Here is an 18,360-nt window from a genome sequence, read left to right as displayed (position 1 = left end):
GGCAAGATCGGGTGAGTATGAGAGACTTTTGGTCAAGAAGTCTCGGACAGGTAGGGCTATGCGAGGAGAGCCATTGTCATAACGGAAAAACCAGCCATCTGACTGCAACAAATTAGGCCAATCCCTGTTTTTTTAAAAAAGTTTGGATTATTTCGGGAGCCATCTTTCAAAGCGCAACGTGCTTCCGCGCGACCTTGTTTTTGTTCAGCTGTAAGTTGTCGTAGCATGAATTTGGGAGCCACACTTTACATTCTGAAATCTTCCAATTCATTACACTGATCTCCAAGTCACTCTCGACAGCTCAACAGTTTATTCGATGGTCTGTTGTCGATCTTCGCTGATGATCACACGAATGTTTTCCACATTTTCCTGTGTTTAGGCCATGGAAGGACCAGCAGAATGAGGTTTGTCATCAACTGACATTTCACCATTTTTGAAACGGGAAATCCATTCAAACACTTGAGATTTCTGCATATGTCGATTTAAATATTTCAAGAGCTTCTGTTCCACTTTTCCTGGGCAAAAAGAAGAATTTCGATACAGCATGCTGTTCACGAAAATTAGCCATTGCAAATATGAGAATCACACGAAACAATTTTCACTGTAAACTCTGCCGAAACTAGCCTTCTCCAGCGACGGCATTCGACTTCTTGCCTCTGGAATTTTCTGTCTCCCAACGAAAAAACTCGGTACTACAAGAGCTCTGCCCATCAGGAAATTAGTTCGGTTTCTTTTGGATATTGCCCCAGAAATGAAAGCTTGCCTTTAAGTAGTTAATTGAGAGAAATCTGAGCAAGTATGACTAAATATGTGATGGTGACACAGAGAGCGGTCACCAGCAGACGGCGGTCGATGGTGAGGAAACCGGCAGCCTTGAACGACAGCGGGCGAGAGGTCAGCACTTGCATCAGCAGCGGCTCCATCCCCGCGCTGAGAAACGGGCGCCACCGCAGCGTGGCGACCCTCACCACCAGGTCGCGCGTGCGCTCTGCCTCGTCCACCGTCGCCGAGCAGGAGAGCGCCACGGCCACCAGGTGCAGCAGGTGTGACGTCAGCCACGTTGCCGCCGACGCCTTGGAATTGTTGACCACGGTGGCGTTGCTCTTCTCTGGCGCCACCCACATCACCAGGAACTGGTATGCGCCGTATATGAGAGCGGAGAATGTTGTCGTCACGTGAAGGACCAAGGTGACGCCGAAGTGGCGCTGGAGAAGTTCTGCTGCCCGCTGGAGAACTGCGCGTGCGTGGTGCAGCCGGTCCACCCCGAGCTGGGATACCAGATCCGGTTGTCGAACGTAGCCCAGGAGGATGCGCGAAAAGTGCTTGTTGCAGTGATGAGTGGCAGTCGTGAGGATACTGTCGTTGAGTACAAGAAACCTCGTGTGCAGTTCCAGTACAAGTGTGGTGATCTGCAGCAGCACGAGGTATTCCAGGCTTCTGAATACTACAGACAGTATCAACTGTAATACGCGTGTATTCTCAGGATACCGGCGCAAATAGACAGGAGCCAAAGCGAATTCTGCCGCTATTAGAACAATGGAAACAGAGCACAAAAATAAACAGACGAGTTTTCCTCTTTTCTGATTTTTGTACTGTACACGTCCATCAAAGTATTCGAGAGCTTCAAGATATAATCTCAAGTCTTTCAACATAAACACTGTACTACATGCAAATGGCCAGAGTACTTTTGAATAGTTGACTAGTCTCATTGCCACATCTGCGAAAATGGTGATTTGTGGCAGTTCCTGGTAAAATCTCAGCATTGCATACATGTCCACGACTACTGTGGTAATTGCTAACAGAAAACAAATATTGGACTTTGCTTTCAGTATTTTAAATATCACTGATAACTCTTCTCTAGACAGTCGTTGGGAGGGCAGCAGCCCTACCATCTGTAAGACTGTACATAGCGGTTTTATTACAATATAGAAATCGTTAGTATGCATTTTATGAAAAGTTGCACCTTGCAAATCAGCTAAATGCGGAATTCATTTTCTATCTGTTTGATTAATTGTTGTACGGAAAATAGACATCCCTTTAGACACTGTAAAGGAAAGCTAAGCGTGCATTCTGCGCTTCTGAGCAAAACCTGACCACGAATGTCAGATTGTTATTTGCTCTTGCACTAGTATGAAGGAGCGACAAGCGTTAGGCACTCACCTTAACTGTCTTCTTCCTGAAGCCACTTTGTTGACTCTTTCGCATTAGGAATATTGTGTCTGCCAGTACTGGCTGTTACGTACTATCTTGTTTCTATATCACAGTGGTATTAAAACGAAGATAGCTTGTTATTTAATTTCCGCTAAGAATTCAAAAGCAGCCTATGATATGGTATACTCATTTGAAAGTACACCAGATTTTACTGTCGGAATAGCCAATTAGCGATTGATTCAGAGTTAGCAAATGTGAATACTTGTAGCCATTGTGGTGGAAACATATATCGTGAACAGTAGCTCAATAAAATTGCGCTCCTACATAGTCATATTTCGTCGAAAAGTAACTAAAGATGCCTCCTCCCGATAATTAACGATGTTATCGAACACTGGACACATAATCTCAGACCTGTTTGCCGCAAGGTGACAACAAACCAGTTGCATAAAATCAGCTTTTAAAAAAGGAATTCAAATTTTGAGTCTGACTATTATCTTTTCTTTAATGGAGAAAAGCACATATTGATGGTCAGTAAAGAAATAAGATGGAAGGTGAAAGAAAATTCAGAAATAGTACTGTGGGCCGTTTTCAAAAGTTAAAAAGAAGTCCAGCTGCAGTCACAAAATGAATATGAATCAGAAAAACCAACAGGAAATTTCATGATCGTGGTGAGTATAGCAAAAAGAAACCAAAGCAGACCAGAAAGATGTCGATAGAAATTTTGAAGAATTTTTATACCCACTGGATAGTGAAAAGACTAGGACAACAATTACATTATTTTCATAAATTACGCGGGGCGTGCAATTAAGTTACACTCTTTATGCTTGACCATCATATTTGTTCTTAAACACAAACTGGTATCTTTGAGCTATTTTCCTGTCTAAATTCAAGTTTTTCTTCCATAATTAACCTGCGTTTCAGTTTATTATTTATAACCGCAAACTGCAGCCGATGTCTGAATGACTTATCCCTCTAGATTTCTACTCGTTCGTACAAGCTCTACTTAAGAAGACTGTTCGTTTTGAATCTCTTTTAATCTTTAAGGCCTTAATGGCACGTGTTTAAAGGGTACAACCATAGATAATAGTTACTGTGCAAATTTGTGTTATTATATTAGGCAACACTATATTCAGACATCTTTGCCGTAATGCACTTACACAGAAAAAAAAAAGATATCAGAAATGTTTTCGTAAACCATTTTTCTTTGATATTATAGCCGTTAAGCCAAGTTCTGCTTGTCCTGTAACGATGCAATAGCAGTGTTAAGTATGAATCGACGGTAATCCATTCAGACAGACTTGAAGAGTTTTGCGTTTCGTGCTTCCTCTTGGAGAGAAAGTTGTAATTTCTGTGCGGAAGAGTGGAAATCAAAAAATCTATCTTAAAAACAGCAATCAAACGCAGCTGCAGGAAATCGGGAAAAATTAAGTTGATATAGAGATTCACTAGTTGCAGGGCGACCTACACCGCCTGACAGCAAAAGTGAAGTACCCAGAAGACATGGTCAGATGTCACTGTCACTTAATTCTCACACATACTACCGGCTGGTATACAGGGTGCATCACCTAAAACTTGCACCTCAGTTATAGCGGAAATGGAAAGTGCTATTGGTGTGTGGTTTTCATAGAGTGGACTGGTATTGTTAGCCAATCACCAGATTGTAGTAATACTTACTGTATTTTTTGTGTAAACATACAGTTTTTAAATGGGACAATGCCTACTGATATCGACAAACTAAAAGTAGTGTACGTTGCCTGATTCTAGTGTGAGTTGTTTACGTGTTTTTAAAAGTTCCCACACTGTCGCTTGTACAATACCTGTTGCAGCTCACACTAAAGGACAACAACAGTGCATACCCTAGTTATGTGGATTCTGTCCAACTGGTGTTCAAAGTGGGCACCGGCAGGGCACTGCACGGTTCAATTCTGGTATGCAACGATTGAGGCACATGTGCTAGCATTTCAGCGAAGATGTCCGATCAGGCTGCAGTAATACGTCGTTGCATATCCTCGGATGCAGTTGGTATGTTCTTGTAGATAGTATCTTTCAACTTTCCCCACATCAAAAAGTTTAAATACTGGGAACAGGAACAGGTCAGGCGAGGTACAGGTCCTTTGCGTCCAGTCCAAAGATTTGCAAACAATTCTTGAAGACATGCTAAATTACTTCGTGCACTATGGGCTGGACAGCCACCATATTGGCACCACAGGTGCCTCCTAGTGTGCAGAGAAACTTCTTCTAGCATCCACGGTAGATATAGGCTGTGCTACTTGTGCGCGTTCAGTGTTCTGCCTATGAAAAAACGGTCCTTTGAGCTGATGGTTCACTACTCCACAGCACACGTTTTCACTCCATAGACGCTGACGTTTCACTTCGTGAAGCCAATGGGGATTGTCAACAGATCAATATTGCACGTTTCGGCGGTTCACCCGGCAAGGATTGGTACATGTGGCGTTATCACTAAACAAGATACGTGATAAATGTCGAGTGTCCTTTGTTAATGTCCAAATACAGAAGTTAACAGGATTCTCATAATCGTTTCCATGCAGCTCTTGATGAAGAGAGATGTGGTAGGGATGGCACCTGTATCGGTGGAGAATGTGTGGGACACTTACTTGACACATGCCAGTTGATGTGCGATTCTAAAGTACGGATTGACTGTAACACCAGCAAAAACATTAATTTCCCCCTCTTCTGTCGCCACTTGTTTCCCTCTGCTACATTGTCTAAGTGTTACACTACCACTTTTACGTAACTGGTTGAAGAGGTTGATAAATCATTGCTGAGAGGGTTAACGTCCATTGGGATAGCTTTCCGCATACAGCGTACAAGAACGAACTGCAATCTTTCTACACGCTCCAAACACCAGGAGCATGTCGGCCTTTACTGCGTTGGTAAATCCTGTCGTCCAATCACGACCTACTGCTTGGACTGCCACACACTGACTAGAAGGTAGCAATGCACTCAAGAGGCACACAACATTTGAAGCAAACACAATAAAACAGTACCTGAGAACTACGCGGGTTGAATGGCACAAACAAGTGTCGGTCAGGAAACCTTTCAAAATATGATATACCGTAAACAACTAGCACTACAATCCTACAAAACACCATTGATATTCTAATTTACCCTACTTTTAGTCTGTTAAAATCAATAGGCATCGTTCCATTAAAAAAAAGGTATGTTTGAACAAAGTTACACTTTATTAGTATTGTTAAAGACCGTTTATTGGCTAACTATAAGAAACCATCATTACCAAAATATTTCGTGAAAACTGCACATCAGCAGCACTCCCTATTTCCGCGATATTTCCGGAGCAAGTTTTAGTCAATTCACCGTGTATAAATGAGTAGTTGCCATTCTCTGTGACACACAAAACGGTGAACAGAGAGCGTCATTGTTAGATATTAAAAGATTGCACGACTCCCTTTATTGGCTCAAAAATGACGCGTTTCACCCGGGTAGGGCATCATCAGGTTACTTCGTGTGATATGGGTCATCAGTAGAGCAGGACGACGCTCATAAACTGTAAACATGGCCCTGGAACAAAGTGCCGGTGGCCGATCCTCCGCCTTCACCTTAGCAGTGGCAAACGCGCTTTTTTGAGCCAATAAAGAGCATTGTGCAACCTAGGACGGTCTTTAATATGAATCACAATATAAGTTTGGTGTACCACCGCTCAATAATGGATTGGAATAAATTTCACATATTGTTGTTGTTCATGTTTAACATTGTTAGGAGGCCTCATACGGTATATAAGGGGCACAAAGAGCGTCAGATGTTGATTGATCACTTTGAAGGACACCGATATGTCACGCAGTCGTATGAGACAGCGTTATCAGCACCTGGCAGGTTTTGAAAGTGGCCTGATTGTGGATCCGCTGGACAAATTGTGCAGTTTCCAGATTTGTGGTGCATTCCAATGTGACGGGGCCCCAATGCTGGACTGCACCGGAACGTGACTGTATCTGACCACCACAAAAGAGGCTCTCCGTATTCTGCGCCAAGTACACGGTAACACCTTCTCATCTGCGTCTGCCGTTTGAGTAACATTCTGTTTAGTCTCACACCATGGATAGGAGAATGACAGCAGTGAGACTAGTGAATTACCGTGTCAGGCGTATGCTGCTGATAACACCACAACACAAACGGCTGCTTTTCGAGTGGTGCCTTGACCGGGAAGCATGGGCTGCTGGTGAATTGCATCGGGTTGCCTTCAGCGTTGAAAGGCAGTACTGCGCTACCCCAGACGCGGATAACCGCTGTCGATGAGTATTGCGACGACCTGGGAGGCGTCTCATTCTTTCAATGTTTTGGATATGTACTTATCACGCAGAAGAGCTCGAAAATCACCGCTGTGTGTAGCTTAAACAATACAATTTGCAAGCACTACCGCGCTGTATATTGTTACGCAACCTTTCGTGTCGCAAATTTCCAGTATCTGCAGATCTCCGTGTCCGCATATCTCCGGACATCGTAAAAGGAGACTATGAGTGTTGTTCTGAAGTTTAATTATTTTTGTTGCATTGTTTTAGTGACCATAGATAATGAAAAAGCTTGACACACAAGTGTATACAAGTATGACACATGCAGCGCGCGTAAATCTACTGAAGGGAAATTGTGAAGATGCCTGATATGATGAGTCAGAGAAGTGGACAGTCAAAGAATATGGCTGACACGCAATAAATTATAGAGACTTGACAAAGAAATACACAAATAGATAAACAACATTACGTGCACGCAGGGTCAAAAGAACAGTGTAAATGGACAAAAACAATGATTTTTAGCTCCCCTTTTTCCTATACACCATTCAGTCTCTGTCATTAAGAAGCAGTACCGTAAACTATTAGGTTGATGCATAAGTTCGTAGCGTTTTTGTTTTGCGTGTTGGTATTCCGGTTGTCAGTTTTTATTTGTAGTTTACTGTTGCTATTTGAGTTTATATTTTGTCATTTTGTCGTATTGAAATAGTGACTGGAGTTGTAGACACTAGAAAAATGGAGTGCCAAGTGGAGAAATCGAAACATCTACGACGTATCCTTTTGTTTGAGTTCAGTGGAGAGGTGACAGCAGCGGAAGCAGCCAGAAACATTTGCGCCGTGCATAGGGATAATCCCATTGGAGAGAGCACAGCAAGAAACTGGTTTTCTGGTTTTAAGAAGGATCGTTTCCATCACTGCTGACATTTATTGTCAACAACTGAGACGTCTTACAGACGCATCTAAGAACAACAACTAGGAAAACTGCGTGAATCGATGCTACTCTGTGATAAGGCATACCCGCATTCTGCTAGACTGGCAAAAACACTTCAGATGTGTCGGTTTGGGAAGTCGTTTCGCGGCTACCTTCTTCACCTGATCTTGCGTCCTGAGATTATCACCTGTTCCGCTCTCTATCGAACAACCTTCAAGGAATTTCCTTTCCGGATGAAAATGTGGTCCGAACATGGCTGACGAGTTCTTCGCCTCAAAACTATGTGATTTCTACAGCCGCGGAATCGAAACGTTAACCCAGCGTTATGAGACTGTTGTAAATAGTGAAGGAGAATGTATTATTGACGACTAAAGCCTCTGTTATGTAAATGTGTTGTGTCTGTTAAACTGATAGAAAAACTCTACGAACTTATGCACAAACCTAGCAGTTACATTGGGCTGAGGACTGATTAGTTTCCTAATATTCAGTATATATAATTAGATCGCTTATGGAGAACGCACTAAAACACTGCATGTATAAAAGCAATATTTTGATGTATAATTACGTTAATTTTTTGTACTATATAGCATGATGGTGGGAGATATTTTATATTTTCTTAAGTGAAATGAACACCGGAGAAGAAATTTGGCTGCATGAATCCGCAAGCAGTTTGTGCGCGTTGCATCGAAGTGTAACCAACTGTTAATTGTTTTGCGTTGTTTTGGTGACACTAGAAAATGATAACGTATGAATATAGATATGTGTAAGTATGAGCCTTTATCCAACGATATACTTACTGGATGTAGCACCCTTAATACAAAGTTTATGCTTCGAATTTAGTTGAATTTACTCGTTTTGAGAAGACACAAGGAACGATCTGTTTAACTTGCTAAGAACGTTGAAAAGCCAAGGTTGCACAAACTTGTTCCGACAGACTTCACCTCCTCCTCAGGTCGTAAAAAATCTTTTTCTTGTGAAACGTGTGGCCCATCTTAAAATGAACACGTTTCATAAAAAAAGATATTTTAAGACCTGAAGATGACAGCAAAGTCCGTCGAAACCGGCTTTTTTGAACAACGGAATATTTATGCGATCTTGGCTTTCGAATTATTTTAGCAGGTTTCGAATTTAAATGATTATTACTTTGTGTGTATGTGTGTGTGTGTGTGTGTGTGTTTGTGTGTGTGTGTGTGTGTGTATGTGTGTGTGTCTGTGTCTGTGTGTGGGTGGGATTGGGTGTGTGTGTATGTGGGTGTGTTTATGTGTCGTGTGTGTAGTTTAGAGGCTCTCAACGACTCGGTTATCAGTAGAAACGAATCAGTTTCAGTAGAAACGAATGTGGTTAAAATGCATCAAATACGGTGAAAGAAGTAAGAAGCAGTCTGAGATAATGTTTCCCCACTCTCTCTCAATGTCACCTATGGTCACTCGCACAGTCACACAGAATCACATCCTGCAAGAGAGTGTTAAAGTGGTGAGACGCTCTAAAACCGTCAATTAAAAGACAAGTAAGACAAGAGGGATACTAAAGTAATTTCAGAGGAATATATGGCTAGCTGTTCTTTTACAAAAAAAGAAACATAGATGAGCCAAACACCCTGATGACATAATAAGAACTTTGCTCTAAAATTTTTGGAAGCAGGTCGGACAGCTCACAGAGCCTTACAGGGCGTACCACATTCGTATCAGTTTCAGTTAAAATAGAGAGCAACTCGGTCTCTTGTCGGATTTCACGTCGGAATAGAAAGTACAGCCTACTAGAATTTGGCTCATCGTGGTCTGTATGCCACAGGCACACACATTGGAGTTCCTCTCGCCGGAACAAGCAGACAAGTGTCCGAAGGCTGTGTAGTATACGAAGACGAGTGTATAGGACGTCTTTCCGTCTGCTTGGCTGGAAGCAGGGTCTCCCTGCCCGAGCTGCGGACTTTACCATACGCAGATTGTTGTCTGCCACTTCCAGCAACTCTTCTTCCCATTAAACTAGGACTCTCTATCCTAACAGCAAGGGAGAGCATGCAGGGGGATCTTTTCCTCTGCTGCTACATCCGCTGTTTAGTTTCCCTTAATATCCTTGTGTCCTGGCACCCAATAGAAAGACTCCTCCTTCAGCTGCCTTTGTAAGTGGAGAATGGCATCCTGGATACCATGAACTGCTTTATCTGCTTGAGACAAGTGTTGTAGTGAGTTACTTTCACTTAAGGAGTTGGAACAAACGAGGACTTCAGCACTCACAACACATCCCATCTGCTCCAGTGCCTTCAAGATCGCGTATAACTCAGCATGGAAGACAGTGAAGTCTTGAGGCAGTCGGATCTTGAGACACGATCAGAGAAAACAACAGAACAACCAAGATACTTTAGACCTATCTGTAAATACGGCTACATCAGTTCAAATTTCATAAAATAATGTATTAAAAACAGATGCAGGTGCGCAACTCTCCTTTACTGCATTAAATATAAAATTTCTCTTGGGCCTTTCCTGTTACCAAGGTGGCAGTCTGTTAATGCCCTGGATCTGGGGTTGTACTTGCCCCACACCAAGTGACTCCAGCACAAGTTTGACGCACATGTCGAATGGCCTTGTTGGTCGTGGACTACTGGAGAAAGACATTTAATAGCTGGACGAGCAACAGTATGATATGCTGGCGAACTGGGAGGAGCGAGGACCTCACATGCCTCAAGCACAATGAGGAGTTGCCGCAGGATGATGAGGGAGAGTTTCCCAGATTCATCACATAGGCTGGGTATGTGGCTGCTCCTATGAGCAGCTGTGGCCAGCATAATCCCCTCACAGGCGCTTCAGTGATCTTCAGGTAAGAAAACCCAGCTGATCCGTACAGTTTGCACCCATAGTCTAGCCACGATCACAAGAAAGCCTTATAAAACTGGAGCAGACGGTCCCTGCACGCTTTTCAGGACTTGGAGCTAAGGCACACTAAGATATTCACTTGTTTACTTGTCCCGGCCTTCAGGTCTTTCAGGTGTGGTAACCAAGATACTTTGGAGTAAAAAATGAGGCCCAGAAATCTCACCTAGTCTTTAAAACGAAGAGCGGTATCTCTCATTTGCAAGTCAGGTAAACTAAAAATACACGATAGCGACAGAAATGAACACATAGACAAACATGCACATCCTTGTCTGTAGGAAACTGAAACCCCATCTTCGCATCCAACTCCTCTAGCCTCTGCACTATAGGTTGCAACTGACGAGTCGCTGTTACAGTGTTGGAGGAGGAACAGAAAACTGAAATATCGTCTACAAACAAGGAGCACAGTACAGAACTCCTTACTGTACAGATTTATGGTTATAGTAAAGAGTGTAACACTTGAAACACTTGCCTGAGGAACATTATTCTACTGCTCAAAACTATTCGACAGCACGTCATCAACAAAGTACCTAAAAAGCGCTGAAATGAGAAAATGAAGATGGGGAGGTGGCCATGAAGACCCCATCTATGGAGCTGCTCCAGAATGCTGTATCTTCAAGTAGTGTCTTACGACTTGCTGATGTCAAAGAATATAATGAGACTGTGATGTTTACATAGGAAAGTCTTCCGGATAGCCACTTCCATCAGGATTAGGCTATTGACAATGGATCGACACTGACAACGGCTAACGAATAGCTCGGTCTCTAATATTCAGACCAGACGACAGTTGATCATTCGCTCCAGGGTCTTTCTTACACAGCTGGTTAAGATGACACTCCAGTAACTATTGGGACACGTTCGATCCTTTCCTCGTTCACGTCGAGGTAACATAATTACCTCTCTTCACAAGCTGGAAAGTGTTCTGTCCATCATGTTGAATTAAAACATTCGAGGAGGATTTCCTTTGACGCTGCTTGCAAGTGTCGCAGCATGCTGTACTGCATCTGGTCGTGGCTGGACACAGCTTCGCGAGTCTCAGACAGTACTGAATCCAGCTCCCACAAGAGGACTCAGATTTCTTGGAAACGAACTGAACCCTCTCTTTGGTCGCACGAAAGTGGTGGAACGACGGATCCTGCTTGGCAGTAGCACAGTCGTTGCAAAATGCTCTGTCATTGTCTGGGTGATGCCACTGGGATTTTTTTTGAGGGACCCCTGTTTCAGCACTGTTGCTACAGGTAAACAACTGCTTTTATCGGAAATCCTCCCGATGGCTTCCCATATTTTGTAGAACGAGTGGAGTGGTTGTTAGTGTCCAAGTTCATCAACCTATGTTAAATCAAACGGCTCTGAGCACTATGGGACTTAACATCTGTGGTCATCAGTCCCCTAGAACTTAGAACTACTTAAACCTAACTATCCTAAGGACATCACACACATCCATGCCCGAGGCAGGATTCGAACCTGCGACCGTAGCAGTCGCGCGGTTCCGCACTGCGCGCCTAGAACCGCTAGACCACCCTATGTTAAATATAGAGAAAATATTTTCACCTGTACAACAACGCACTTGTGTTAGAACATTATAAGAAGCAACACTGCAATGCATTTACTGACAAGAGAAGTATGCGATGATTATAGATTGTAGCAAAGTAGATACTCGTATTAGAGGATTCACAAGTGAAAATGTCCTGGCAGACGGTCCCCAGACGAAAGCCTGCTGTCCCTTTTCTACAACTAACTGATTACATTAAATATGTGGCCTCTCTAAAATCTCCAGATAATGTGCTCCCTTTTATGCAAAATTTTGATGCACGAGCATTTACAGAAGCTATCTGGCAATGGTTTTATGTGAAATATCCTAGAGTTGGAGATGGTTTCACTGGTGAAGTGAAAGAAAAGGGATTCTGAACACTACTTGAATAAATCCAAAATCAGAATACACCTGATCGGTACCTATTGTGATTCATAAGTGTAAATGTGACTTCCCTTATAGGCAGACGACATGGTATAAAGATTTACAATCTCACACTGAAAGTGTAGCTACAAAAAAAAGAAAAATGGAATATATTAGTTATGCCACACGCAATCTGCAGCAGCACAGTCTCTGAGTGTAGCCAATAGTGACTTACATTACGAGCTATAAAAACATGCGAAGATTCAAAATATTTCTCCCGATAGACGTTCCTTTCGACTAACAATTCTGCTGAACATGTAATTCATTCAATACTTTGTTCTCAAATCAAGCAATATTTAAGCTTGAATATAAGAGCACCTACGTGAAGTTCAAAAACCGTACAGCCTTCATAAAGGACTCGGTACGGAGATGAAAATGTTTCAGTGAAATACCTCATTATTAATAATCAACTCAGGAATGAGTAACAAAGAACAAATGTATATTTGTCCTATGATAGACCACGTTGAGTCCAAGTCCATGATAAATGTGAAAGAAAAGTAACCTTCGCATACACTAAAATACTCTGAGCAATGTTAAATCAGTGGATCTATACCAAAGCCTGTATGCTAACCTCACACATGCTTAACTGAAGTGCCAATAATACGCCATGAGCATGGAGCGATGTGTCTTTCTTTGGACAACGCAGTTTCCGTCTTTACACGGCCGAAGGAACATCTATAGACCGGAAAGCGTTCCAAACAAAATATTGTGCCAAGTTGCAAGATAATACTGTGACTTCACGCTAATACTCGTAGACCACAGCATGAGAATGGTCATCATAACATAACCTCAAATCACTACATTGATTCAGAAGCTGGCACCGACAAACACCAAGAAGCAGGTAACAGCAAATCGAAAATAGAAAGCAAGAAACTGAAATGTCTTGGTCTTTTGTTGAACAGGATACTCAACCCTTATCTCTATCGTGTGGGTCGCCCTTGGTCAAGCAATTATACTTCCATAGCATCGCCTACGGACGTATTTTAATTTTGCTAACCAAACTCTGCAGTATACTTAGCAATCGATAACTGGGACACAGAATATCTTGGCGGAAGTTTAGAAGCTCAGAACTCGTGCAACTATTTCACTTGAAAGGCTTTCAGCTGAATACTAGCAATAAATAATAAATTGTACGCGTCCGTGTTCTGTGCTTTGGCAGGAGTGGCACATGCAATTTGCTTAATGTGACCTCACCAGCAACGTACTGCAGGAAGAAATTAGACTAACAGTGCGCTGTCCATCAAAAGTTTCTCCTGATTAATGATCACAAGTCTCTTTCTGAAACGCATACTTTACAGCACATAACATGCGCGGCAGTGTATGAATGAAAAGATGTTATATAACATGTGCGAAAATTAGGTTTAAAAAAATAGTTAGTGTAAAGATATCAAGACCGCTCTTGCACGATGCCAGCCATTACTTTTTATCTTGTGAGTGAGCCACTGTGTGCACTCTGGAAAATAATGGGGTTAATGCCTTCCAACCGACAAGCTCAATGTCTCCAAAAACCATCGGTGGCACGTAATGCCATGAAATCAAATTCCAATGTCTGGATTATCTTCACTGTTATCTCACTGGTGGCGAACACGCGTTTCACGATCAGCCAATTTTATAAACTGCCGACAGTTACAATTTTCTTAGATATCTGTAACTTGGTACTTATGTCTTTCAGAGTAGTATGGGCCCTAGCAGGCAAAACAGTATTTATGTTGAAAGATTTGCGTTTGTTTCTAGACGCCCTCGAATACTTTGATGGTTATGTACACAGCAACAATCGGAAAAATAATAAAATTCTGGGGATAATACTAATCCCCACTTTTGCTGTTCTAATTACAGCAGAATGTGCTTTAGCTGTTTTTTATGATCAAATGCATGTTGATGAAGAAGTAGTAATACGCCTGATGCTTTACGCAGTGGTCAGAATGCTGGAAAACCTTATAACTCTGCAATGCATTCTGCTTGTTCTCGAAGTGCGGACAAGATTCCAAATTATCAACGACAGCGTCCTCACATCAGCCGCAAACGGTGTTGACAGTCGCATATCTCGCATCCTGCTTTTGCTGTTCTAATTACAGCAGAATGTGCTTTAGCTGTTTTTGATGATCAAATGCATGTTGATGAAGAAGTAGTAATACGCCTGATGCTTTACGCAGTGGTCAGAATGCTGGAAAACCTTATAACTCTGCAATGCATTCTGCCTGTTCTCGAAGTGCGGACAAAATTCCAAATTATCAACGACAGCGTCCTCACATCAGCCGCAAACGGTGTTGACAGTCGCATATCTCGCATCCTGCTGGGAGACATTCTCCCACCAGCAGAGGACTGCCATTCGAGAGCGAACCAGATAGACAAGGCCTACGCCGTACTGTACCGTGCAGTGGAAATGCTGCAACGTCAGTTTGGACTCACTCTGGCCCTAGAAGTAATTCAGGCACTACACGTTCTCATATACGGCTCATACGAGATTCTGATGCTTTGGATTGACCACGAAAATAGTCGTACCACCGTGCTCAGCAAGTCCATCTTATATTCTGCAGAGTGGATAGCTACGTACCTCGTGGGCGCGATTGCTCTGGTCGTGTCCTGCTCTGCGATGGCGGACGAGGCACAGCGCACTCGCGTTCTGGTGGTCAGGGCCGCCACGCTGGGGTGGCGTCGAGGCCTGCAGCCGGAGGTGGAGGCGATGCTGCTGCAGGTGGTGGCTCTGCCGCCGCTCTCTGTCAGGGCTGCTGGCTTCCTCACGATCGACCGAAGGCTGCTGGTGTCTGCCCTCTGCGCCACCATCACGTACTTAGTCATACTGGGCCAGATCTCATTTATTCAGCTGCCAAATACTTAACTGAACACTTTACTATTTCACAAGTCCAAACGTACTGTTTATTATTGGGCTATTATTAAATCTGTGTGCTGAGAGTGCATTACAAATGCACATTCGTGACATTCACATAACGAAGGTTGAGCATATGTCTGGAGTGCAGTTAATTTCTGTGGATTAATAACTGGACGAAAATGTATAGTATTAATAATCTCACAGGAGAAAAAGGACATTAAAATCGGAAACATAATCTCTGCACAATGTATTACTTCTTTGTACAAGTAGATCCATGCTGACAACACCAGTTACAAATATGACAGAATAGAATAACATTAAGTGTAACTATATGAACCAAGCTATAAAAATAACACTGCTTGTATTGGTTTGCTTCCAACTACGGCACTTTTTCTTTATTATCTAAATGTTGTTATTATCTGAATGTTGTTATAAACCTGTAATTCTTTTCGGCCTTGTGCCTTCCCTTAACGCTAATGATAACATAATTTAAGTTACAGCTAACACCTCTGTTTTTACTTTGTCTAATAGTTCTCTGTCTCTTTGTAGTAGTGCTTCTGTGATAGCTGCCCTTTCATTGCTTACATTACTCACACCCATTCTTTGTCATCCCTGGTCTCTCTCGAAAAATCACAACTAGTGCTCATTTTAATTTCTAACTGAATTGTAGCTTTCTCTGGTTATCTTACAGTCATTAAGTTTACTGTTCTCTATTATCAGAATGCGCGCTGTACACAATTCTTTTTCTTTCCGTGCTGAACTGTACAATATTAATTACATTTAATCCCTAGAGCAATAATATTCCAAACTTGCCACCATCTCGGCCATATCTTCTCTGTTTCAAATACCTCTGTAAACTCAGCAAACCTTAAGTCTGTGATTTCCCCTCCTTCAGCGTCTGTGAAAGCCACCACACACAGACGAACCAGTCGCCGATACCCTCTGCAGAGCGAGACTCCCCAAACTCATTCGCCTGTGAGTGGACGACTTTGTAGTGGCCGGGTTCGTGATCCAGGTGCGTCAGTGTGATGACAAACAGCTAGCTGCTGGCCCCAACTGCTACATGCCAGCCCACACTCTGTCACTGCAAGCAGGCAGGGTCTGCCAAGCAGTCACTGTTGACTGCACTCAGTCAGATGGGTCGGTGAGCGAGTCGGTGAACCAGTTGGGCTGTGAGTGAGCAGCTTAAAGGTAGCCGTATACAGCCAGCCCGCCTGCTGACTCGCTCATTGACCTGTCTGACTGCGTATGGTCAACAGAGACTCCTTGGCAGACACCACCTGCCTGCAGTCATGGAGTGTGGGCTGGTAGGTAGTGTTCTAGGCAAGCAGGTACAGGTCCACCAGTCAAACTGACGGACTTGGACCACTGACCCGACTGCGCCCACCCACAGGCAAGAGGGTGGACTGGTGTGAATCTGTGTGGCACCCTTAAGTTATAGCGATAGCGTGTGTGCGAAATTGTGGTCGTCCCTGAGCTAAGCGGCTTTTCCTGCAATGTGTATCATTGTTCCTCACGGCAGGCAGGAGAAGACTTGTCAAACGTACCCTGCAGGCAACCCAGAAGCATGTTTCAGAGCTATAAGTAGCGAATATCCAACACTTGTCTGCACATCATGAACTGTTGCCTTCTCGTCCACCAACTGAGCTTTCTTGTTATTCTCCTGTCTGAAATGTGGATAAAAGCACACTATCATCTCCCAGGAGATATGGGATGACTCAGCTCCCCTAGAGATACCATTTTATGCAACTTGTAACGTTACTTCTGGCCTTCAGAGACCACGTGCGAGATTTTCATGTCCTCTCGCTCGCTACGCGCAGCTTATTAGTTCAACAGAAAAAACATTACCTTTTTGTAGAAAAATTAATGTCGTTAAATTTTGTTCTGGGGTACGTTTCCGCTGGAAACCTAGGGTTTTCGAGTTATTAAAACGTACCTCCACCCTCACATTTATCCTTCACCTGTCACGATTTCTAGTAAGTCTTTCATAGCACCACCATCCCCCCTCACCCCTACCCACGTTTCTCCGACACTGTGAACAGTATCCGACGATACCAACTACTTCCGATATTCGACCTTTTTAGGTTCCTACTGATTGGGCTATTATGCCACCAACATAGTTGGCTATTAGTTCACCTTACTAATTTAAACATGCCTTGGAAGGTAATGAGAGAAAAACGACTTTTGTAAACGTTATTCTGAAACTCATTACGTTGACAATTTGAACCAAACTTAACTCTTACGAGCACAGTAGTTTCGTAGTTATAAGACCTGACGAATGAAACTATGTAATTGTATATTTTCGTCTGTTAAAATTCACAAAACTGTTATGTAAAATTTACACAAACGTCAATTTCACAGCCTATAAAGGCTCGACTAAGATCCAAAAAAGTCGAATGTGGGAAATAATTCCTGCAGCAGCAAATTCTTTTAGTGTGGTAGGAATGAGTACCATGAACAACATACTAGAAATCCTGACGGTGGAGGTTGTGTGTGAGAGGGGAGTCTTTGAAGATCACTTCTGTTCGTTTTTCTTGAATAACTCGGAAACTACGGTTTGTAGCTAAAAAGTGTCGCAATAGAAAATTTAGTTTCATTAATTTTCGTACAAAACAGTCATGTGAACTTTTTCTGTAAAACAAATTGCATGTAGCGAGCGAGAGAACATGAAAATCTCGTGCGTAATTTTTGAAGGCGAGATGTAACGTTAAGGGTTGTATAAAACGATATGCGTAAGGGCAGATGAGTCACTCTGTGTATTTCTTAAGGCTGAAAGTCCAAGCAAATGCGATGGGGGTATCGTCTCATATTTATGATCTGACCTCAAGTACGAGTCATAAGCATGTTGAAACCAAACGGAGAATGAAAGACTGAAGTCATGGTCATTGAACTAGGTGTACAGAGCCATCAGTGTTTAAGTGGTGTCGTCCCTATGCAGTCAGGAATAAGTACACTGACTTCCTTTCGGTTGGCATTACGTTCACTTCATTAATGGGAGACATAAATATAAGAGTTTTTGACAGTCTCTCCCTTCACAATGACCTATGGAAACTTGTGGTAACAACATGAGCATTCTTCCAGTACAGTCAAAACGGTGCATAGTAACACATTTACAGACGTAATCGCAAAGAAAAAGCCTGACACAGTAAAAGATATAGGGTAAATCGGCTCCAGGCCTCTCAGCACATGATACATTCCCACTCAATTCCTCACAGCCCTCGAAGCTCAAATCGCGTCACATAACCTGTAAAATCGTTAAACATATAACTTGTGACACTCTAACAACTGTATTCTCAGAAACCAGGTGGCATCGAATTATCAGAACGCTCACAATTGATGACATTTTTGGAGAAGTTACGAACAG

At 42.8% G+C, this 18,360-nt stretch overlaps 1 protein-coding gene across 1 annotated transcript; it reads right to left on the bottom strand.

Annotated features, from left to right (window-relative positions):
• Positions 1-773: 773 nt before the first annotated feature.
• On the bottom strand, positions 774-2,205 carry LOC124594517 (putative gustatory receptor 2a). The gene is made up of 2 exons (XM_047132890.1): positions 2,161-2,205; positions 774-1,460 (listed from the first exon to the last, which is right to left on the bottom strand). Exons 1-2 carry the CDS (start codon positions 2,203-2,205, stop codon positions 774-776), a joined length of 732 nt encoding a protein of 243 aa, XP_046988846.1.
• Between the last annotated feature and the right edge of the window lie 16,155 nt (positions 2,206-18,360).

The sequence above is a fragment of the Schistocerca americana genome, chromosome 2 (genome assembly GCF_021461395.2).
Source record: "Schistocerca americana isolate TAMUIC-IGC-003095 chromosome 2, iqSchAmer2.1, whole genome shotgun sequence".
Lineage (NCBI taxonomy): Eukaryota > Metazoa > Arthropoda > Insecta > Orthoptera > Acrididae > Schistocerca > Schistocerca americana.
This window is presented reverse-complemented; position numbering and strand designations above follow the sequence as displayed.

Bases quoted from the DNA above. Each gene is read 5' to 3' on its own strand.
- LOC124594517 (XM_047132890.1), bottom strand. From the start codon at position 2,205: ATGCGAAAGAGTCAACAAAGTGGCTTCAGGAAGAAGACAGTTAAG. The intron at 1,461-2,160 runs GTGAGTGCCTAA...CGCGTATTACAG, and splicing joins TCAGGAAGAAGACAGTTAAG to TTGATACTGTCTGTAGTATT.